Here is a 25,061-nt window from a genome sequence, read left to right on the forward strand (position 1 = left end):
CTAGAGATAGATTTAGAGCTAGCATCCACTGTTTGTATCTGTTCTTAATGCTTTTGTGTTTGAGCGGCGCGCGAGAGATCGCCGACGCGAGAACACGAATGTTCTCGTGACTTCGCGTTAGAGATAACCTTAGTTGTGAGATGATCTCGTTTGTGCTCCAGAGATGGACGCTTATGTGAGAGATACGTGATAACATAGATGAGTATCGTAGGTTGAGTATAACGGGTTGGTAAGTGTATGTTTGTGAAGAGTGAATATATTTACATTCCTGATAAGTTATTTCTCTTCTAAGAATGTGTTTATTCTTTCCTGTCTATATCTTTGTTTACTTTTTGCTCATTCAATCCAAAATTCGAAACCGTAGAAACTGTTGAATGGCATCTCTCCATCTCTGAGGACGATAATTCCCGGATCAATATTTCCAAATCTTGTTTGTTGCTTGCCCTATACTGCATTCAACACCATGTTAGGGATTCAACTGATGATGTCGAACTATGTGTGGAACATGTCATGGATTTAACTGATGATGGTAAACTATGTGTCTACCATGTCAGGGATTCAACTGATGATGGTAAACTATGTGTGGAACATGTCAGGGATTCAACTGATGATGGTAAACTATGTGTGGAACATGTCAAGGATTCAACTGATGATGGTAAACAATGTGAGAACCATGTCAGGTATTCAACTGATGATGGTAAACTATGTGTGAACCATGTCAGGGATTCAACTGATGATGGTAAACAATGTGAGAACTATGTTAGGGATGCATTGAAGATGTTCAACTACGTGTGAACCATGGAATATAGTCCAGTGATGATGGTAAACTATGTGTGAAACATGTCAGACAATCAACTGATGATGTCATACTATGTGTGACCCATGTTCGTGATGCACTTATGATGGTCAACTATGTGTGAACCATGTCAAACAATCGATTGGTGATGTCCGACTATGTGTGAACCATGTCAGGCATCCAACAAATGATGGTCAACTATGTGTAAACCATGTGACAGATGAACTATGTTAGAGATTTGGTGAAGATAATCAACTATGTGTGAACTATGTCAAAGATGCATTGAAGATGGTTTACTATGTGTGAACTGTGTCATAGATCCATAGGACGATGGTAAACTATGTGTGAACTACATAGTTTACACATTGTTGACCATCTTATATGCATCTCCTACATAGTTTACACATAATTGACTATATCTTCTTAGCATCTCTTCCACAGTTTTTTAATAGTTGATCATCTTTTAATACGAGGAACTCTCGAAAGTATTCAGATACCTTAGACTAAGATGAGAACTCTTATGAGAATTCAGATGCCACAAACTAAGGTGAGGAACTTCTATGAATATTCAAACACCACACACTAAGAAGAGGAACTCATATGAGTATTTAGATACTAAAGACTAAGATTATGAACTCCTGAGAATATTCAGAGCTTACATACTAAGATGACGAACTCCTATGAGTATTCAGATACCACATAATACAATGAGGACATGGATCTAATTTCATTATTTTTTAACTCAACTTTTAATAATAAATTCTCATTTATTATATTTATTTTTTAGAACCTTTATTAGTAAATTCCCTTTTATTATTCTATTTTTTATTCAAACTTTTATTATGGTAAATATACTTTGAGCACATTTCATCAAGAACAAATTTGGAAAATTTTCTTTCCCTCGTAAATCATTTCGTTTCCCTCCCAATTCATTTTCTGTGAAATTCTCCCGCTTCCTACAAGTTCAACAATTCATCTACCTTGTTCTTAAAAAACCGTCAATGATTCCTTTTCTTTGTTTACCCGCATCTGCGATTAAGGGTTTTCACCCTTCTACTTTACTCTTTCTGCGATTAAGGGTTTTCACCCTTCTACTTTACTCTTTCTGATTATTCACTTCTTCGTAGATTAGGTTTATTTTTCGTACTCACTGTGACGAATTAAACTTATGATAAACCCCATTTCACTTATATCTATCCAAACAGAATTTCAAAACTAGGTTAGAATGCAATTCATTCGGGTTACCAAACTTACCGTATAAGAAGTTAGAAAAATAGGGTTTGAGTTTGAGTGATTCTTTAATCATTGACCTTTTTTTATGTATGTCTGATCTTTCCTCACTGCTAATCTGTTTTTTTTCAGATTCTAAATGACAACTAGGCACTTTGTTCAACTCTGCATCTATTTGTTAGCTGGATATTCATTTATATGGTCACCTGGAAACTGTTCGGTTGGTGATTCAGTATCAGGTCAGGTTAGTAATGAATTTGTAGAACCCTTGGAATGGCAAAATTAGAATTCTTTGCAACAATCTGTATTCTGTGTTATTCTTGTTGAAATGACTTCTTTCAAAATGAGCATAGGACTAGCACCATAACGACCAATATACAATACATGCTGCTCGTCTACTGTCCCATAATAAGCCACAAAGAATTTAGTGTTTAGAAATATTGAGAAAAAAAGCACTCCACGTATGATTGATGGGTGTGATAGGGGGAATAGCATCAAGGGAAAGGGTATACGAAGTAAGCATGGTAGTAGTGCCTAAACATTAAGAACAAGCAAATGCTGTTTTACATATTCTTAAAGCCAACTAAAAAGTAAATTTAATGTTGTTTTAAGAATGGTACATTGAATGAGTGATTATACAAGACAAGGTTAGAAATACAATCTTGAGAGAGAAACTTCAGGGCAGCCCTTATTGTAACCAGGGGTGTTCATTTTAATTGGATAAGCTTGTTATTCATACCGATTTCCAAATCCGGTTATATAAAACGGGATAAATATATGTATGGTTTTAACCAGGCCCATATTTTGGACATGTTGGACACTCATCCGATAAGCATGTTATTCATACCTATTTCCAAATCCGGTTATATAAAACTGGATAAATATATGTATGGTTTTAACTAGGCCCATATTTTGGACATGTTAGACACTCATATCCGATATGCTGGACATCTATATCCAAAAACAAAAACCAAGTAAATATTTCTGCCTAGCCTCTATGCATCTGTCTCCTTTTCACTCTGCTCGCAAAACTTCAAAATCCTTAATCCACAAACTCTAAGTCCATTATACCGTCATAGTTTTTTTTCACCTTTCAAACACGTTCTTTCATCATCATCACACTGTCCCTTTCAAACACAGTATTGTCATCCATTTTGTTGTGTTATTATGTGTACCATTGATCTTGTTGTATTAAGTTTGTAATGAATTTTTGAAATATTTACTTTATTAAGTTGTGAACATATGATTGTGTATGACTTATCTATGAAGTTTAACTCCATATTAATAAGTTATTTATTTATTTATTTATTTAATAAACTATTTGACTGTAGGTTTAACTAGTTAAAAATCAATTGAACCTTAAACAGGAGGTCTCGCCAGTTCGCCCTCCGGTCCGATTTTTAAAACATTTGTATAAAGTTTCCCTTTTTTCTTTGGATCTTCTTGAACAATATATTTCATTTTCATTTCAGGTGACTGGCTCCCCAAATCCTATGTCTAATAGTAGAAATGCTAAATCTTTTTCTCCCGTGAAGCAATTTCTGATGCAGTCTTATTATGACAGATATACGGGCTTACATGATTCAGACTTTGAAAATTTCATGTCTCATGAAGTCACTTCTGGTCTGTGTGAAGTGCTTCCAGAAAACCATAGTTCCATATTAAGATTGTCCATTCTAAAACGCAATCTTGTTGTTGAAGGTTCTCACCGTCGCATGTCTACATTAATCAAATTACAAACCCAACAGCTGAACTCTTTGTCTGATCTTTTAAGCGACTCATGTGAATTAATAATTATTGAAAGGCTGCCTTCTGGAGTTTTTGCTAATCCATTTGAATTACAGCATCTTGCTCAACGTGGCGGTAAATACTCATCACCCGCTGTTCTGGAGTTTTTGCTAATCCATTTGAATTCCGCTTTTCATATTTTTGCTTTAAGGAACATCTCCATATTTCTTTCAAGTTTCAATCGATAACACATTTTATTGCAGTGTTCAGTGATATAACTGTCTTTGGTGATACAAATCTGGAGCTGCCTTCCTTCTTGTCCAATCGATCTGCCGTTGAAATCCACTTAGATATTGATCCAAATACATTGCTACAGCCAGCTAATATCAGCATAGAGTTTCCTTTGCACGCACGATATCAAGTAAGGCTGTTATAACTCAATTTATACCTTAACGCCACTTTTAGCTAAACCTTCCTTTTTTTTCACTCTTTTGCAGCCTCTGAATGAAAGTGGCTACTCAATAGTCGAATTTGGTGAACCGGATACGATACTGCGCTGCAGCACAAAGGTGTTTTGCATTTGGATATTCTCTGTTCCAACGTAACTTGCAATTGGAAGTTTTGTATTTATTGATGATAGTATGATAGCAGGATTTATAATAGTGATTTAGTATATCTGTTCAACATTGCAATGGGTGCTTTCATGAGTTTGCTTCATGATACTTCAAAAAATGGTCTATATTCTTTATCCTTTTATTGGTTCAATATACTGGTTATGATTGATATTTTTGTGTGAATTAGATATCATAACAAGGACATCATGGACCTGAAGTTGTCTTCTGATGGTGCATACTCATGCGTCGACGGGATTCACAAATCTGTTTCCACAAACTACAAAATCTGTCCCTCTGATACTCTCTCCACCATTGTTGGCTCTGTTTACGGTGTATGGTGTATATAAACTGCCTTTTGATTGCTGACTATTGTTATTCATTTTACAACACGTGCTTCAAATTTTCCGAAATATGCTTCTGATTTTGGCTTGCTTGTCCCTGCTTGTCCCTAATGGAAGTTATGCCATTACAGTAGGCCATTGTGTGCAATGTAGCTGTGGACCCTGAAACTTAAAGTAATTACTAAGCATCTTTTCTTTTTTCTGTTTGCAATTCATACCTTGCTCTTCTTGTAGATAAATTTAGATACTTTTGTAGGATCGTTTGGTTTGTGGCAAAAGCTTGAAAATGTAGGCGAAGTGCTAAATATATTTTAAAATGATGCTAAATATATGTATTTTCTGAGACGCGCTTGAAGTGCTAAATATATTTTAAATGATGCTGCAGGGACACAGGAATTTCCTCCTCTTATCGCCCTGCCTACAATTGTTGCAAGAGAATCACTATTTGCACCAGCACCGTCGCTATCATCGTTGTTCAATGGAACTGATGGGAAATCACCCAAACCCTTTGTGGTGCCTTCAAACGGATTTACCCCGTCCCTGGCTAATGGCCCTGTTAGTGGAATATCTTCTGGTGCTTCTGCCGCATGCCCATTGGTGAAACCATTACCCACTTTGACTGTTCCACTTGTGTTATTACTTGTCAAGTTGATGATCCCTATAGCATTGTAATCTTCTCAATTTTGTGGTGGGTTTAATTTCATTATGTCTTTGCCACAAGAGCTCCTATCTATTGTAGTTTATAGTATTCATTTGTACTTTTTAATTGATTATGAATTTGGAAAACTATTGAATTATGGGTTTAATCTTATGTTTAGCCTTTTGTTACTTGGTGTTGGTGCTTTACTGATCGAATTTACTTTCATCTACGGTTGCGGTGAACTGAAGAATTTAACCTCCAGGAATGCAAAAAATTGATACAAGAGTTTTGACATGCACATTTCTGTGAAATTATTGACAATTTCTTCATGAAAAGAACTTTTAGTTTTATGTTTTCCTACCTTAGGCCTGACATGAAATGGTACAAATAGAAAGACTTAGGGTTAACTTTGTTTTTAATGGATTAAATTTGATGATTTTTAGCTCCATATTTTCATTTTTCATAAATGTGTCGCAGCACAAACAAGGGACTTTTTGCTATACACATGCACAAATATATGAATCGAGTAGTATATGCAAACACATCACACTTTTATACTAGTCTGTAATGTAATCATCTTAGCATTTTTCCTTAATCATTTATAAATGAAATCCTTAATCATTTATAAATGAAATTTTGTAGGTCTAATGTATTTGTATTGATTAGTAATCATTGATACACTCCTCAGAAAGAATAAAAGAAAAGGAAAATATTGAAATCTTTTTTTGAATACAAAACTTTCACTACTTGTAGATTCAATTATTGTAAACAAGACCTTTGTTTATAAAAATCTTTAATCCAAGCTACAACATTATACACCCAACTAGTCATTCCTATGAAGTATAGGACTTGGACATGAAGAACATAAAGTATGATATTGCACAAAACCTCACTGAAATCAATATTTCTCAAGATTTCTATTCTATAATGTAGTAAATGTTGATTTCACTTCCTTTGCAAACAAAGTTGTATGAAATTTACATCCTGTTGAGAAATTCATCCCTTGAGTTTGGCTAATCTGCATGAATGTGACTGTGTTGATGAACTTTCCCCCGGAACTATCCCATAATCATCGGTGTAGTATTCGAATCCGCTAACTGTATGAAGAATAGTTGTAGCAGGTATTGGGACAACAATGGGTTCACTCATAATATCTTGCCTCCACATTTGAATCTTCAAAACAGCAACCCTAACAACAACTTCGACAGAAAATATATTATTATCTATGTCCATCGAGTCCATCGAGTCCTTGTCCTAAAATCTGAGTTATCTTCCGAGTTGAAGAACTCATCTCCACAAACACTGCTATTCTTTTGGCTATCCGTAGAGTGCTGTAAATAATCAGATCTCCTTCTAATGACAACGATTCATCCTCATCAAATTCTGGGACTAAAAGTTCAACTCTAGCTTGAGATATCATATTCAACAAAAGAATTTCTCTTTCTCTCCCACGCAAAGGTGGTGCGACTGCCGAAACACCAAATTCATCGTCCATATTGTCACCAATATGATCCTCCTCAGAACCTATAAAACTATCGACATATATCGTAGTTATAGCATTTGATATCAACTTTGCATTTTCCATCAACTTAAGTCTCGAAACTCCCATTGAGTCCTACTCATAGAATCCCCAACAAAAACAACCCTTTTTCTCCTTAACATCTCCAAAATAGCACCAACATCAAGAGAGCTTCCTGGAAAAAGATATAAATAACTAAATCAACAAAGTATCAACCAAATGGGTTACAACCACAAAATAAGAATGCTAAAAAATTCACTTACATGATAAACTCGCATTACTCCATGTCCATCAACATCACCGCCATCCATCTTCGAATCGAGCTTCGAAAAATGAATTGGAAAGATATCAAAAGCTAAACAACCCTAAATGAGAAGCTAAAAAAATAAAAATGGAAAATGAGGAATTGGTAAGAAACGAAAAGGAATGAAGAACCAGGGAAGATTGTTTTGAGAAATTGAGAAGATTGTCAAAGAGAAATTGAGAGGATTGTCGATAATTACTCTCGCATATACAAAGGAAACTAGGCATATACGAAAGAAACTGGGGAAGATGAAACAAAAATTAATAATTGTGATAAATATTAATAAGTGATTTATTTGGATTCAGATTTGTTTTACAAAGATTCACCGTAAGGAAGAAGATTAAAGAAGAAGGAGAAGAAAGGAGGAAGAAATTAAAAGGGAAAATAATAAATGAATTAAATGATAAATAAATGAAATAAATGATAAATGAAATAAATGAGAAGAAATTGATAAATATTAATGATTGATTTATTAGATGTGGAGAGATTCAGGATAATAATGGTGCATCTTATATCCAATGGCTGTGACTGACTTAAAACCAAAAAAAAAAGAAAAAAAAGTCTCTCACATGAGAGACCTATGATGGCCGCGCAGCATAGACGACGCCTAAACTGACACGGCGGCATCACCTCTTTGGCCATTTCCAAAGCGTGGCTCTTGAGATGTATTTCCTTCTCACCATTTTTTCATGGCACTCCACTCGTTCAATCTCTTTTGTACACCATTTTCCTATTTTTAGAAAAGATGATTCTAAAGATAAAAAAACACATGTTTTAAGAATAGAAATGTTCTTATTTAAACTAGCTTTTGGATCTAAATTTCTATTCCATAACCGTTCGTCAACTCTCTCTTTCACACCTTAAACATCACTCAAATTATAATTTTTTTTGGTAAAAGATTGTTTTTTTTGTTTTTATATAAAGTGGGTTTGATTTTTGAGAGAAAAGTTTTTAATTTTGCTTTTTTTTTCTTCTTGACAGACTTAATAAGAAAAGGCTTAAATGCACTTTTGACCCCTCTATTTTCAGTTTTATGAACTTTTGATCCCCCTTTTACCAAATTCGTTATTTTGATCCCCAAACATTCATTATTTTGGAAATTTTGAAGTCCCTCTCCAAAATTACATATGTGGCACATGTAATTTGCTGAGCTGTCTAAAATTACTTATGCCATGTCATTTCATTTATTTATTTTATAATTTTAAATAGAAAACAACTTTTGAATATCCTAAATAACATTAATTCTCTTTTTATAAATCAAAAACAATTCCTAACCTAACCCAGAACTTCATCCCCAATTTGTAACGTAACCCAGAACGCGAAGATGAGCAGCCATCAACATCATCCTCAACAACAGGAGTCTCTTCTATTGTGTGCTCAACATACACATCCACCAATTCAAAGCCCTTAATATCCTCAACAAACTTAAGAACATCATTATCACAGTTTAGGGGTCTAAGGCCACGACCAAAGGAAAACCTAGGGTTCCAGTACCACATACAGTTGATATTTATATATCCCTCATCCTTAATCAAATTTTCTAAATCCATGTACGACATGTAGTCCGTATCCCATTCCCAATCCAGTTCAGACACCAAACCATTAACATACCATTTACATGGACTCTCTACTAACTGTCCCCTATGATGAAGCCTTATCTTAACGTAGTTGCTTTTAGATGGTCTGAACAAATAACAAAGGATGAACATTCAGAATACTTTACCACAATAAACAATGTTATTTAAGCCTAACGATTTAAGAGAACAAACCTCATACAGAAACGAACATCCTCTTTGCAAGTTGATGATGGTGGAATGTTGCGCGTCGTCTTTGATGATGATGGTGGAATGCTACTCATCTTCTCCGATGCTTTGGCGAATGGACGAGAACTGATTAGAGCGACAATGGAAGACTGCTGCTCATCTTCGCGTTCTGGGTTACGTTACAAATTGGGGATGAAGTTCTGGGTTAGGTTAGGAATTGTTTTTGATTTATAAAAAGAGAATTAATGTTATTTAGGATATTCAAAAGTTGTTTTCTATTTAAAATTATAAATTAAATAAATGAAATGACATGGCATAAGTAATTTTAGACAGCTCAGCAAATTACATGTGCCACATATGCAATTTTGGAGAGGGACTTCAAAATTGCCAAAATAATGAATGTTTGGGGATCAAAATAACGAATTTGGTAAAAGGGGGATCAAAAGTTCATAAAACTGAAAATAGGGGGGTCAAAAGTGCATTTAAGCCATAAGAAAAAAAGAACATTCTGTAAAATGCAATATGAATGTGAGAGAGTTGAGCGAGAAAATGTTTTCACCCAATTTTTCTAAATTAATTCAATTAGTATATATGAGATGTTTAAATCATTATTCAAAGCCCAAAGTTTGATATAAATTTCTCTGTAAAAATTTTGATCCAGCTCATTTTGATCCAAACTGGTTTTCTGGAAAAGAAGATGAAGATAGAAGAGAATAGAAAGAAAAAGGGAAAAAATTGTGTGTGAAGAGGTACACTATAAATCTTATATCTTATATGATCTAGTGGCTATTATTCATGGCCTATGGTGAAGCATTTAAATGGTGGTTCATGCTAGATGCTACCGTAAAAAATATTTATTAAAATTAATCTGTTATAAAATTATTTACTTAAATGAGAATGTTGAAGCAACTGAAAAACTCATCGAAACAAAACAATGAAGTCGCCATCGAACATATATTTATCCTACGCACAGGAATGGAAAATATCGAAGAAAACCAAATAATAGCACAGGTCTCAGAGAACGGCTAAGGGTGTTTGTTACGTGAGGGGAAGGTATTAGCACCCCTCACGTCTGTGGTACTCCACAGGATCCATTCTTGCTAATTTTCTAATCTAAGGGTGTGTGTGTATCATGCTATGTGCAAAGGGAAACATGCAAAAGAAGATATACAGATAAGGGAAAACATGCAATGAAAGGATAAGCAAGATAGAAAGAAAGTCGAACGAAAATAAGAAAAGAAAAATTCGAACAAAATAAAGAAAAAGGGAAAAGTTCGCTCGCTAGGGTGTTCGTACCATGTGCCTACGTACCTCCAATGTGCAGTGGAGAAATTAGAGCGCCGTAATTCGGCCCAAAATTTTTTGTTTCTATCTCGATCCGCGTCTCCAAGCGAAACGGAAGCGAGCACCCTAAGGGAGCATGCAAACAAGGAGCATCACAAAGATCCTAGTAAACATGGCATGTGAACATGCATCACAAATAAGAACATGCGAACAGGCATCGCAAACAGAAATCAGACATGTAACAGGCATACACGAATGTGAGTGTGTGAACAGGCATCACAAGTGATAACGCGAACAGACATCGCAAACAACATGTAACAAGCATACATGTGCAAGTGTGTGAACAAGCATCACAAAGATATCATACGAACAGGTATCGCAGATAAGAAGATAGTGAACAAGCATCACAAAGATATCATACCAACAGACATAGCAGATAAGAAGATAGTGAACCAGCATCACAACCATATGGCATACAATCGAGCTTTGCTCGAGAAACAAACAAACTACCGAAGTAGTAATCAATGCAAATGCAGCACACAAACGAGCTCGGCTCGTAAAGCAAGCAAACTACCGGAGTAGTGACCTGGGGACAGGGGAAGTGCTTTGGCTAACAGGGAAAGCCACCCGAAGCTACTATCAACGGGGAAAGCCACCCGAGATAGATACACTATAGACTCTTAGCTAACGGGGAAAGCCACCCGAAGCTATTGTCAACGGGGAAAGCCACCCGAGACAGGTACGCCACAGACTGTTAGCTAACGGGGAAAGCCACCCGAAGCTACTGTCAACGGGGAAAGCCACCCGAGACAGGAACAACACAGACTGTTAGCTAACGGGGAAAGTCACCCGAAGCTATTGTCAACAGGGAAAGCCACCCGAGACAGGCTGAAAGTAAAAGAAAGAAGCGAGGAATAATAAACAAGCAAAAACAGAGCCTCTTTCGAGGGCTTGGCCAAATGAATGCCTAGGTCCTACTTCTCATGGCAAATATGATGCTGCGTGTCTAACCTACTTCTCATGGCAAGGTATGGTGCGCGAAAGAGTAAAATGGACAAAGGGGATACCGAGCGGATAGCAAATCCGCAGTGAGCTAGCAACGCAAGCAGAACTAAGAAACTTCATGTAATCTAACATCCAACAGAGCCAGGAGTCCAACATAAGCGTCAAAGCGATGCGGTGTGAAAATAAATCACAACCGTTATGTGGTGCGTATCAAACAAAACCACACAAGCAACCTGCAAGAAATACAATCCAGACAATACAGGAATACATCTTAATGGATGAGAGATCAGGAATAAGTTCGTGTCCCACAAATAAAGTGGAACATAACGCGATTGAATCCCAATCGAACTCTCTCAAAGTACCTTGCACAAGCTAGCACACTTATTAGAAATAACAAGGAAATGCAAACAAAGTCGCTTAATCGGATTATGAAACAAAATAGAGGTAGAATTCTAATTAAATTCTAAGAATAAAATCTAACAAGAATATTATTTTTCATGGCATTTTTATCTAAAACAATAGAATAAAACTATGTACAAAATATTAAATCTAACACGGAAAATAGTACATGTTTTTATTCATTTTTTATCATGCAAAAGTCTATCAAAATATAATAGAAAACAAACTAATAAAAAAACTAGTTTAACATGAAATACTATGGGCTAGGGGGGTGGATGTTTGAAAGCAGTGGTGAAGCTAAGGATTCAGGCGCAGGCCCAGGGTGTGAGGCCCAAGGAGCATTGTTTTTGGTTTTCAGAATTTCTTTATGCCAAAAAAAAAGGTGTGGAATGGGCTCACAGTGGGGTGAACACGGTAGCAAAAATTCGTGAGGCCCAAGGGACATGGTCCATAATCAGATTCTCTCAATGTTTTCATCAGGTTTATTTCACTAAATTGTCACATTAAATCAATGTTATCATCAATTTTCAGATCAGACTTTAAGCCACATTATTATCCACCTTAAACTTAAATCAATGAATTAAACACTAGGTCAATACACTAATTCAAAAAAGAGAACTCAGAAAGGGATTAGGTTAAGAGTTCACCCCTTGGCTCCCCTTCTTCTTCGTGTACAGATGACGACGGCGGCTCATCTTCTTCTCTGATCATCCTTTACTCTCTCCACTACGAGCATGATGACGACGCATATATCCCCCTCTCAGATGAACTCGCAGCGACGGTGGCCGGAGCTTTATCATTTCTGGGCAATATCTCTTTGAGCACCGCCAGGGTACGACGTCCTCTCTTCTCTCACGGCCGCAAACATCGATTCAAGCTTCCTTCCGGCGTGATCTCCTTCTTCATGTAATAGATAGTGATAGGTGTATCTTTCATCTCCGATCAGATATTCAAAACGCCGTGGCCGACACGCATATCTCAGACGTCTCTCATCTCCCTCGTCTCTCAGATATCTCTCGATTTAAGCTTCATTTTGTCTTTGATTCTTTGCGTTTCTGATGCGTGGTTGTTGTTGCAGCATTGTGCGACAATGCTTGAAAATCGTAGATGATGTGTGAAGCTCGGCGGTGATTGTGGAGAATCTAGTGAAGTGGTTGTGGTGTCGAAGATGAGTAGAGCGAAGCTACCTAATTGTTGATAGCGTTAAGTAGAGTGGAGATTGAAAGATTGAAGATAATTTTCGAATTTTCTTCCGTGTTGGTGATTTTCTGTTACGGTTTCGGTTAGAGGTGAAGGATTGAAGATTTCTAAGATTGCAGAGAAGACTTTGTTGATTGAGTTTGCAGGTCAATGATGGAAGATGAAGGTTGAAGAATTCGGTTACGATTTCTATCACAGGTTTGTTGAGAGAAAAAGATGAAGAGTGATTGGCGAAGGTTATGGTAAATGGTGGATCATGGAGAAGGTGATTCCTTTGGTTTGTTCTCTTAGATTTTCTGTTATGGAGATTGTAGTTGAGGATTCAGAGATTGTCAAGATGATGAAGGTGAGAATTGGTTGAAGAAAATCTCAGAATTGTTGAACAATCAAGAAGATGGATGAAGAAGATTCAAGAGGTTCCGAGAGAGTTTGTTACAATTCAGTTATAGGTTTGTTACTGATTTTTCGTTATGGATCCCTCCCCCCTTTCTGTTATCGAGTTATCTGGTATATGCATCTTTCCCTTGGCTGAACCGCTGCTGTGTTTTTTTGTTAGAGTTATGCGAACCGGTTCAGTTTATTTCTGCCTTGTGAAGCCGTGTGGTTGCAGGATAGCTTTTGGATTTGAGTTAGCTCTTCTAACGTTGCAGGGATGCGTTTTTTTTTTTTATATCAAGTGCAGGGATTTTTGTGTAGCTTTTTGGACTGAATTTTTATTGATTTCTTGATACAACAGGTTTGTTATGCAACTCGGATTCGGTCCCTTCGATGCGTAGAGCTGCCTCTTTGTCTTTGGCATCGGAATATGATGTTGTAACCGACTATGGTTTTCTTTTGAGTATGCAGGGATGAAACGGTTTAAAACTTGGATTGGTTTCAGCCTGTTTCCTTTTGCTGCTGGAATCAACTCTCTTTTTGAATTTTATTGGTTTTGTAAAACATTTGGATATTGAATGAATTTTGGATTATATTTTTGTATAACTTTTTGTCATTTTTGTAATGAATTTGAATGGGCTTTTGGATGTAATTTGAACGTGGACATTTTAAATTCCAATTACTCTTGCATTTCAACAATCCACATGAATCTTCTTTTCACATTAAGCACACTTAAATACCGATTCAATCGATTAATTTGAACACACATTTGAATTCATAGCATTAAGTAATCTCTTGAATGAGTGTTTCCAAATAACAATTCCAACTTAACCTTCACTTCTTAAAACCTTAACTTCCATCATCGATCCAAGTCAACTTATATTGCAAACAAAGTAACAATGTTGAGAACAAAAACTTCCTTAATCACAATGAAACCTTAAGTTCATCTTTCACGCCATGACTCACATTGGTATTTCAATCCACCATAACAACAATGCCTTGAGTAGTCTTTGAAGAAAACAGTATTTGAGGCATAGAGGAAACCTCAACACATAAGCCAATTAATCCTCAATCAAACCTCCACAAATTCAAGCACTCACATGAGAAACTCTTTATTATTCTTTCTTTGACTTTTGAGCGACGAAATACACGTCCTTTCATAACTTATAGCACAGGAAAGAGGGCAAATTTTGGGGTGCAACAAATGTTGGCTAAGTTTATTCTGTTACGCCTTAAAATCACTTAATACCAATCTCTTAAAATCACTTACATGTGAGAGTTATATTTAAGTTAGTTAAAATCCATTCCCATAATTTAAAAAAACATTTTAATACGCAATACATTGCGTTTTATTTTTCATATTTATTTTATTTTTATTATTAAGAATTTTAAAATTTAATACAATATTAATTATTATTTTAGAAATGTCATTCTTAATTATTTGTTAAAGAGAGATAAATGAATGTAATTAATATAATATTATAATCTTACTAATAAAAAATATTTACATTTTAGTCAAGTATAAAAAAATAGATAGAAGTGAAATGCAATATAATAATTTTAGTTGATTGATTATCAACCATTATTTTGAAAAATATGAAATTCAAAGTAACTCTCTCAAATATTTAACGTGAGATTAGATATAAAGAGATATGCTTTGATATTGTCATTGTTGCTGATATGTGAACCTTTACACATATTTCAACCCTTTTTCAAGTTGTTACATCAATTGTGTAGAAACAAAATAAACAATTATTATTAAAACATTAACAACAAAGTTGCAGATAATTTTTTTAAAAGTTTAATAAAACAAAAAAAAAAAAACTGCAACACATCTTGATCTTCAATTGATCTACAATCTTAAAAAATAAAAAAAGAATGAAAAGTCATAAATAATTCAGATTTAAATGATTCAAATCTAAAAAAAATTAAAAATTAACACAAATATAAAAATAGTCATAGTTGGTCACGTTCATTTTTTTCTTCCGTAGAAAATCCTTGTAATTTTAATTTTTAAAACTTCCTAATATAAAAATAGGAAGAAAAAAAGAGACATCAGACTCCACTTTAATGTGAATCTTTTTCAAATCAAGAAAAATAATATACAGATCATATCGATCCAAATATATTCAAAAATCAAAAGATTGAAAATCAAAGATCCAAAATAGAAATCTACATAAAACAAAATCAACAGGGTATGAGTAGTTTCTTACCACTGACAATATTTAGTACTCCTGGTTACTTATGATCACAGAAGTTGTGCTCTCATCGTCATTGCATATAAATTTTCACTATTGTTTTACTACCCATTTTCATCTTCAATTGATCTATAATATGAAAAAATTAATTAAAAAATGATAAGTCATAAATGATTCAGATCTAAAAAAGTTGATGCAGATCTAAAAAACTTAAAAAAAAAGGTAGTACTGTTGAGATTCATAGACATAAAAACAAAATGTATATCACTCACCTGTTATGATGCACCTTAACAACAATCTTCCAAAGGAAACTTCAGTTTAATGGGTATGGAAAGAATGGTGCGTTTTGGTGGAAGTAGGGTTTGTTTAGTCCAAACCAAATGGCCAATGCTGATTTAATGAGAAATAAAAGATGGGTTAAGTAGACATCTGTGATAGCAAAGAGTGATCAAATAATAATAAATGCTTAATTGTAATTTTGGTCCCCCTATTATCTTTTTTTTTGGGTTTTGGTCTCCCTATTTTAAAATTCGGAATTTTAGTCCCTTTATTTTAGTTTTTTTGAGGATTTTGGTCCCCTTGCAAATCTGAAGACAATTTTTAATGAAATGAAACTCAAATTGATGACATGTTCAACATAAATCTCAAATCAAATTAATTTTTTTGAACAGTTCATTGTTGAACTGACACTAACACATCATCAATGTGAGCGTCATTTCATTTAAAATTGCCTTCGAATTTGCAGGGGGACCAAAATCCTCAAAAAAATTAAAATATAGGGACTAAAATTCCGGATTTTAAAATAGAGGGACCAAAACACAAAAAAAGGATAATAAAGGGACCAAAATTGTAATTAAGCCAATAATAAAAAAATGGATATAGGTTGTTGGGAAAACACAAAAGCAAATCTTATAGGTTGCAGAGCATTTAATGAGAAACAATGGAATAGTTGTATCATGGTAATATTAAATTTTAACAAATAGTTTGCAAATTCAAACCATCCAGCTTCAGAAGTAAGTTTTCAAATGACAACCAAAGGGAAGCTATAACACCCCAATTTTAGTAATTACTTATAGGGTTTAATATACTTCACCCCCCTGCCATTATAGCGAGTTTTGGTTTGAGCCCCCTGAAGTTTTTTTTTTTATTAAAAGCCCCTTATAAAATATAAATCCTGGATTTACCACACCCTTTTACCCTCTTTGCTGACTGGGCTTTGATGATGTGGCAAAATAAGACTTAATGATTGTATATGACCATGGCTTTTACCCTTTTATCCCTTATATTCAATTAAAATATTAATTAAGAAGCAATTGAAATAGTTTCCTAGTTCTCATAACATCACAGCAATGCAAACCAACATCATCATCAGCACAGCAACGCAAACAACAGCAGCATCATCATCATCATCACATGGACACGTGCGCGCTTACTCATTTGGTGAATTACCCAGTCCCTGGTGCCAAGGACCCTCTCTGAACCATATTCCATTCCAACATACACGCCAGCTATAGTTCCTATAACCATAGAAAAGAAATACGTTAAACAGAGCTAATGCATTTACTAGTTGAACTTGCCATGCTACAAAATGCAACACAAAACTTACCCTAGTATGCACCTTCCTTACACATCTTCTTCAGCTGCAACAAGACTAATTCTCATCAACAAGGAACCAACCATACCATGCTCAACAAAATATAGCGTAAATCAACATTTTAGTTCTTGAAATTGTAAAGGTCAGTCAATTTAATACCTAAAATTTACGGGAAAAATTAAACTGAACAATGTAACCGAATTAAGTTATTTCTCTAAATTTAGCACCACAATTTTGAAGGTTATACATTTGTCCTCATGTAGCAAGAGACTATTTTTTAAGTCAATATAGATCTTTTGTTGATTTTGATGAATGTAAACAAAGATGCATATATTCCAATATGTAAAATAGTTATAATTGCAGTATATACAACTGAAAATATCAATGTTAAATTGGAGAAATGAAATCCATCCAAAAGAATCAACCATTATACCAACAGTGTTAAATAATGAACTTACAGTTTTCTCAAAATCATTGCTCGAGACACTTCCTGAAACATACAAGTTTAGTTAGTTAGACAAAGATCTTCACAAATGAAAATAATAATTTAAAAAGAAAAAGTATAATACATTGGTGTTGGTCTATTAGTATAATTTATAATCCAAATCTAAACAAGAAAGTAATATATATAATAATAACCCAAATCAAATTCAGCTGCACTCTTTTCATAGATATATACCAATCTTTTAAATATAGCTGGTTGTTACTTAAAAAATTGTCAAAATTGCTTAATATTTAAATTGAAGGTTAACTATAAACTACTACTTTCAAGTTATTATTACTATTATTTTCTATATTCTGTTAAAATATTGTCATGTAGTTATTTTCTTGACCCTGGTTTATCTATGTTTTAAAGATAGATTAGCTATGTTTATTATGCTACCTTACAAAGGATTAAATTAAGAAATAAGAGTGAAACACGGGTGTATCATGCATATTGAATAATATTGTATAATATTGTCATGCAGTTATCTTTTACTTCATCCTAAGAAATAAGAGTGAATCATGCATGCATATATACACATTGTATTATATCTCCTTGTCTGGTCTTAGAATGGATATGATGTAATGCAAACACAAGCCATGGTTGGTGGCTACCAAGGGGATTGGCAGGAGTACCAGTATGTTGAACACGTAAGCCAAAAGCTGCATTCCAGTTTGGTGTGAAGATGCAAGAGATGGTCGGAAAACACGTAAGCAAAACAAGGACCAGAAACTCAATAAGTGAGAAGAAAATGATGAAATGCTGAATAACACATGGCTGTAGTGGCTTCATGCTTGCTTTGGTTTGTTAATGGCTGAACAATGGAAAAAGAAGAAGGAAATGTTTTTCAACCAGGAAAATATAAATAATAAAGAGTTTCATGTTTTTTTAATTAATTAAATAGTTATTTTACTGCCACCTAAGTCAATATGACATTGCCCAGTCAGCAAGTGTGGTAAGAAGGAGTGGTAAATCCATGTTTTGGGTTTTATAAGGGGCGTTTCGTAAAAAAAAATCTTCAAGGGGGCCAAACCGAATCTCGCTATATTGGCAGGGGGGTGAAGTATATTAAACCCTTACTTATATATATATATATATATATTTATATTAATTAATTAATTATTTGATGTTGTGAATAATTGATTTTTTTTTTATTTGAAGGATGTGTGCTATGTGATGGGTTAGTCAGGTTAAAATGGAGAACCGTATGATTATAATTAGTTTTAGTGTCGGTTAGTAAATAATTATTTTATTAGTGATAATTATATATTGAAATAATAGAAATAAGGTAATTGGGCCTAATATTGATAATAAGAAGAGTAAAAGTGGGGGTATGTGTTAGTAAGCCCATTAGTTACTAGAATAAGAGTTTATATAAAAAGAGAAAAATAGAGTTTGTAAGAGAAAAATAAGAAAAGGGGCTAAAGTAGAGAAAGGGGGAAAAGGGAGAAAGAGGAGAAGAACACCAAAGAGAAAAATCAACGAGTCATCAAGAAATCAAGGTAAGGGTGAATTTTCATTTGATTATGGGTTTTCATTTGGCATACTCCTCGACAACGACACCAAAAATTTGTTGCTTGAAAATGTATGGTGTCAGATGCAAGTATAAATGTTATTTTAGAGTAGAAAGTAATATAATAGTAAGGATGTCGAACCCACAAGGAGTGGAAAATAAATAAGATTGATTCGTAAAATTTTCTTTTGTAAATGAGCTTAAGAAAGAATAATTATAGTTGATGGTTGTCACAGGTTCAATTTTTAAAGTAAACAGTGAGAAATATATAGGCAAGAGTAAATGAGAACAATAACGGAGAATATGTTAGGCAATGGTCCATTAATATAACTTGTTTATTGTGTGTACATGATATGTTATGTCGTGCCAGAAGAGGTCAAAAAGTGATCTTATGGTATATCTCTACAACACTAGTAACATATACAATAAAGTAAGGGGACAAGTCTCTATGCCTCACTTGAAACTTTAATGCATGTATGGTTTCATTCCAAATTTCCTCATGATTGTAGCTCTTTATGTCTAAAGTAGGTAATCTAGTGAATATCTCTATCCTACTATTTTCAATCACATTTATCAAAAGTTCCATTTATTGTTGGATGTCCCACAATAACAAGCTCATAGCTTTTCCTAAGTTGATTAGTCAAAGAATCAGATTTATAACAGTATAATGCATGAAAAAATAAGGCACTAACAACACATTATTTAATACAAATGACAACTTCATATTAATTTCACATTGCTCAACATAAAGGAGTTTATCTCATGATGAGTTTAGTATATACATCAATACTGGATCCTAAACTAAACATTCTTAAACACATAATAAAAAGAAATGAAAATTTAAGAGTAACTTCTTCGTCTTCTTCCAATCTTCAATCAGAAAGAGACAAGCTCAGTCACACCAAATACTGGTAACATACACTTGAGATGATGAGATGAAGAAACTGTCTTCTCTTGTTCAGCTTACTCTAATCACCAAATTTTATCAAGTGTTTTTCTCTTTGAATTGCTGAACTCTTTGCATCTCCTCAAAAAGGTCCTTTTATAGTCACTTTCATCTAGGTTTTTTGTGTTGTCTTGGATCATGGGCTTTTGGATATTCGTGATTTTTGGCCGTAAATAATAAGTAAGTTTCCCTCCAATTCCCCCTTTTTCGTACCACTGCAAAGCCATGTACAATCAACATGTGGGAGACAAAGTGTCTTGTGGCAGGCTAGTGGCACATGTATTCAAGAGGCGGTGTCTTGGTGCAGTCCTTTGTAGTAGGGTGACAAGATGGGTGCTATTATGCAAAGTTATATCTTTTATCGCATTGCATTTATATCTTTGCTATTTGATTCAAATACACTCCATCCTGCAGATTGGTGCCATGTATGCCCTAAAACTGTGAATGTCTCCTTTTTGTAACTTCCATTGGATCCAACTCTCCACTTTCAACTATGCTTAAAACGCTGTTCCAGAACTATTTTGCCAAGACTTATCAGAAGTCATCTCTACACAAGTAATACACATATAAAAATTCACAAACACGAGCACCTATTATGCTCTTTATAATCTACTCAAAAATAACAAAATGCATTACATTCAACTAGTAAATAAATATATTAAAAATATAAATTTAAGTGTTAAAGTTTATAATAACTCACAAAATGTGAGTTATCACATGTCAAAAAAGGTTGTCAACACATAAGAGAAACTATAAGAAAAACGCAAGGTAAACACAAAAACAAACTTTGCGCCCCATTAAAGTTGTGTATAGCAATGTAATTTCACTAAAGCATGAAGCGAAAAAAACTAAAACTCATAACTGCCCTACAAAAACCCTAATAATATAAGAAAATGCAAAAAGAACAGAAAATTCATACTAAGACATTACCTTGAAAAGATGAACTCAATGACTTAGATAGTGTATGTTCTATACCAAAGGAGATGTCACAAGCATGAATCAACAAATAATGAGAGAAGATTTAGGAGGATCACATAAATGAGAGAGGAGCTTTCAAAATTTCATAGATGGTGAAAAGAATAATACGATAACCTGATTACTCGTTATATATATTCCCTAAGAAACGTGAACCATACGATACCTGACATTGGGAAGTGCGGACCACATCACAAAAAACCAAGATTTTCACACAAACTATTTAAAGATCACTCGAAAGCCCTTTAATTAGAAAGAATCATTATTGTTATACATATGGACATGTGTTTAGATGTGCTTACAAAACAATAATACCCATTAAGACTATTCTGCTCCCTTTCGCCAGAGTTCATACTCAAGACAAACCCGACAAAACCCTTGCCGTACAATGTAGGAACAAGGGCTTAGGAGGAAATTGTTTCAGGCCGTCCATAAGGCCTACGAAGAAGGCCCAATAACAAACGCTGAAAGAGAAGTCACACCGAACAAGTGAACCCCCATCTCTATCAAGGACACACGATAATGCCCTCCATTGCATCTCTCGCCGTTGATATTTACTTGAACGATCATCTGCACAAGGCTGTGAATCACATGCGGGCTATTTTAACCGCTCATGCTATATAAAGATCAAATCAGTTCATTTCAGGTATTCAATCCATTATCACCATTGTACTACTTTTCACTCGGCAATTGACTTAAGCCTAACTTTGAGGTTCACCTCCTATTCACTATGAGCCTTAAAATGCTAACTTTTAGGGTATGTTTGGATTGATGGAATGTGGTGGAACAGAGCAGAAAAAATCTATTATCTAGATTTGTAAATGAAATGGAATATGGTGAAATCCATTTCATTCAATCATTTTCTATTCATCTAATTTGTGGCGTATGCAATCGAATGAGATATTTTTAATAAAATTTCCAATCAATAGAGTGAAATGTATATTCCTGCTCGGTTCAATTACATTATGTCATCCCCTTTTGTTCCATGGAGCCAATTATAGCCTTAGACTATGTTTGAATATTATAAAATGAAAGGAGTGGAAAATATAGCCTTAGACTATGTTTGTCATTCCATCCAAATCGAAGGATATAAAAAATGATAGAAAATGATGGAATGAGATGAAATGCATTCGATCCAGTTCCACTATATTCCATTCCTTTCCATTTCATTTCATCAACCCAAACATAGGTCCGTCCTCTCCACCATATGGGAAGGTCACTCTAACTTGCCAAGATCTCATTTGATCACTTCACTGCATATTTTAGTTCTCTAGTTCGCAAAGGGAACACCTTTATTATTTACCCCAACCAAAGCCATAGCTTCCAGAATGATTCGCTCCAATTAGGGTTGCACAAATTATCCGGTTAGAAGAAACCGATCCATATCCATATCCCAACCATATTAAAAAAACCAGAATATGTAATAACCGGTTATGATTGCATCCATTTATTTTTTAGAAAACAGTTTGGTTTTATAACCGGTTGAAATACTAAACACCGTATCCAAATTTTTAGCTGACTCATTTCATTTTAGTGGCACACCATTAAAGTAAATTGCATTTATAATATACTTTTAAATTTAAATTGCTATTAAAATACAACGTGTAAACGATATGGTACCGTTAAACATGTGTGCAACATTATGAAATAAACTCTTCAAAATTGAATTTTGGTGGATGCAACAATTGCCTTAATAATTGATTTATGGTATGTTTGTAGTATATATATTGTTTAACGAGTAACGAATTTTGTTAAATAATAGAATCTTTTTTAAAAAAAAAATATTTTAACTGAAAAATTGATTTCAGTTTTGTTTATCTAAAACAAATTTGAAGTATTTTCATTTATTTATTATAATTTTTAAATGATAAATATTTAAATAATTTCTCATAAAATTTTTTTAAAAACATAATTGTTTAAAAAATATGTAATTTTACTATGTTTAATTTTTAAACAATAAATATTTAAAATAATTCCAGTTACTTCATAATAAATTCTAATAAAAATCTTATCAAAGAAAAAAATCTAATAAAATTAATTTTAAAATAGATTAATTGACATGCACCATTAGTGTAAAAAAATTTACATCATTGATGCATCACATTCATTCATAGAAGATATTTTAGATGCGATTAAAGAAAAAATCAAATATATATAAAAATTCAACAATTATAGATTTTAAATGTGATTAAGGAAAAAGTCAAACATATATAAAAATTCAATAGTTATAATAGACTGACAGTATAAAAATTCTTTATAGTATCAATGTATATCAATTAAATTCTTTATAAAATTTAAAATTAAAATTAATTTTTGTTCAAAAGCTGTAGCAAATGTGCATATTACTTTTGTTAATAAATTTTGTTTCGTCAAGTTGGAAGCAGAACAAGTATAGTACTATAGATGATTTTTCAATTAATTTTCCATTAAACTTTCATCAGGATAAGTATAATACTTAAGTGTTACTTTCACTAAAACCGGTTAGTTAAATAAAAACCGGTTATAAAACCAGTTTTGTTTTGCTTAAACCAGTTGTAAAAAATGGTTTTTAAATCCAATCCATATTATTGGTTATTATGTGGATATGGTTTGGGTAATAGAAAATCCAAACCATGAACACCCCTAGCTCCAATGGCATGAAGCTTCTTTCATCTTCTCTCTTCCGCGAGGCCTGCGAATCCTTACATGTTGTCACACGCTCCTTAATCTGTCCTCCACTCACCACCCAAACGTTAAACGGAAAATAATTTCAGCTATATGAACAAGAACTCCATCCATTTTCGTTTCCGTTTAGCTTTTTGGTGTTGTATGAATTTCAAATACATGAAGAAGTTTTCAATATGACATTGGATTCTCCACTTTCCAGAGTTTTCAGAGGTAATTGATTCACCTTTTTCATTTTCTAAACAACATCGTGCATGCAATTTAATCTTGTTCTCTCACCTTTTACAATTACAGTTCATGCATGCTACTTGTTTGATTATTGTCCTTTAATTTGTATGTTTTTTCCCATTCAGTATCACTGTCAACAGATAATCATGAAAGATGAGAGTTCCAAATATGGAATAAACCATTTAATAATGAAGGGTCTTTTGGAAGAGTTGAGGTGCACAAATTTACTTCTTTTTTTCCATCTTGGTTTGCTTTCCTGTATTCCTGTTATTATGGTGGCTTTAAGTTATAGTTTTGTAGTAAATCAAACATGTTGGAGTGCCAAATAGGTAATGGATTGGAGTTTTGTGCTTTCCTTTAACATACATGTAATGATGTCCGTCATTGCCACAATTTATTATGTGTTATCAACCCATTTATGTAAGAAAATATAATTTATTGAATTGTTGTTGTATCAAACATAAATTTTTTACATTATAGATAAAGGAACAGTGGCTATTATGTGAAATTGGTAGCTAATGTTGGCTATTCAAGTACAACTTTTATTTTTGACTTTTGATTGAGAATATGGATAGCTTCGTTGCTGTTGTTCATTGGCATTTCTATGTCCTCTAATCTGATTCTATATTTGCCATATGTACCAATGATGGTTGCACGCTACTTTCGATTATATGTTTTCATTCATTTGTTCTTTGGGTCTAACTCTAAATAGGTACATTATGGAGCACTAAGCAAAAACATTTACAAAAAGCTTAACTTATTGCCTTTAGCTTTATTAGAAAGATCCTAAAGTCCCATCAGTATTCATATTTTGACGAAGAAAACTCTGTATCACAAGTTCTCATTGAAAGTCAGCGTAAACTATTTTCCTAAACAAACCACACACAATCATAAGTAAGTTTTCCTTGTTAAGATTTTTTTTCTTGCAGAAATTCCTTTTTCTGTCAAATAGTTTAATGGCGATAGTCAAACACCCTAAGTGTAGAAAAAGAAGAAAATCGCGGGTTTGAACTCGCATGACAACACATTAAATATCACCACATACCATTTAAATTATACTTACAAAACAAATAATTTCTTATTATCCTTTATAAAGAATTATAAAAAGACAAGTGTCAAAAGAAATGAGCTACCTTAACTAAAATCCAAATGTTCTACACACATCAAGCTGGCCCACCATATATAACTACCAAAATAACTAACTCATCACAAAGCCCACATCTATGGATCTTATTTACTTGGTTCACTTTCCACCCCCAAT

General features: G+C 33.7%; 2 protein-coding genes across 2 annotated transcripts; one reads left to right on the forward strand and one right to left on the reverse strand.

The window, feature by feature from the left end:
- Window positions 1-2,132: 2,132 nt before the first annotated feature.
- On the forward strand, window positions 2,133-4,715 carry LOC131658604 (uncharacterized). The gene is made up of 5 exons (XM_058927881.1): window positions 2,133-2,270; window positions 3,499-3,889; window positions 4,018-4,175; window positions 4,252-4,355; window positions 4,556-4,715. The coding sequence occupies exons 1-5, from the start codon at window positions 2,166-2,168 to the stop codon at window positions 4,713-4,715; spliced, it is 918 nt and encodes a 305-aa protein (XP_058783864.1). The 5' UTR covers window positions 2,133-2,165.
- Window positions 4,716-7,004: 2,289 nt separating this feature from the next.
- Window positions 7,005-9,335, reverse strand: LOC131658605 (uncharacterized). Its single transcript, XM_058927882.1, has 5 exons — window positions 8,942-9,335; window positions 8,453-8,855; window positions 7,304-7,411; window positions 7,132-7,191; window positions 7,005-7,043 (listed from the first exon to the last, which is right to left on the reverse strand). The coding sequence occupies exons 1-5, from the start codon at window positions 9,028-9,030 to the stop codon at window positions 7,005-7,007; spliced, it is 699 nt and encodes a 232-aa protein (XP_058783865.1). The 5' UTR covers window positions 9,031-9,335.
- Between the last annotated feature and the right edge of the window lie 15,726 nt (window positions 9,336-25,061).

This window comes from Vicia villosa, linkage group LG3 (genome assembly GCF_029867415.1).
Source record: "Vicia villosa cultivar HV-30 ecotype Madison, WI linkage group LG3, Vvil1.0, whole genome shotgun sequence".
Taxonomy (NCBI): Eukaryota; Viridiplantae; Streptophyta; class Magnoliopsida; order Fabales; family Fabaceae; genus Vicia; species Vicia villosa.

Coding starts and splice junctions, on each gene's coding strand:
- LOC131658604 (XM_058927881.1), top strand. CDS start 2,166: ATGACAACTAGGCACTTTGTTCAACTCTGCATCTATTTGTTAGCTGGA. Junction 2,271..3,498: donor GTGATTCAGTATCAGGTCAG/GTTAGTAATGAA, acceptor TTTTCATTTCAG/GTGACTGGCTCCCCAAATCC. Junction 3,890..4,017: donor GCATCTTGCTCAACGTGGCG/GTAAATACTCAT, acceptor ATTTTATTGCAG/TGTTCAGTGATATAACTGTC.
- LOC131658605 (XM_058927882.1), bottom strand. CDS start 9,030: ATGAGTAGCATTCCACCATCATCATCAAAGACGACGCGCAACATTCCA. Junction 7,412..8,452: donor AATTGGGGATGAAGTTCTGG/GTTAGGTTAGGA, acceptor CATCTTCCCCAG/TTTCTTTCGTATATGCCTAG. Junction 7,192..7,303: donor TCTCAAAACAATCTTCCCTG/GTTCTTCATTCC, acceptor CATTTTTCGAAG/CTCGATTCGAAGATGGATGG.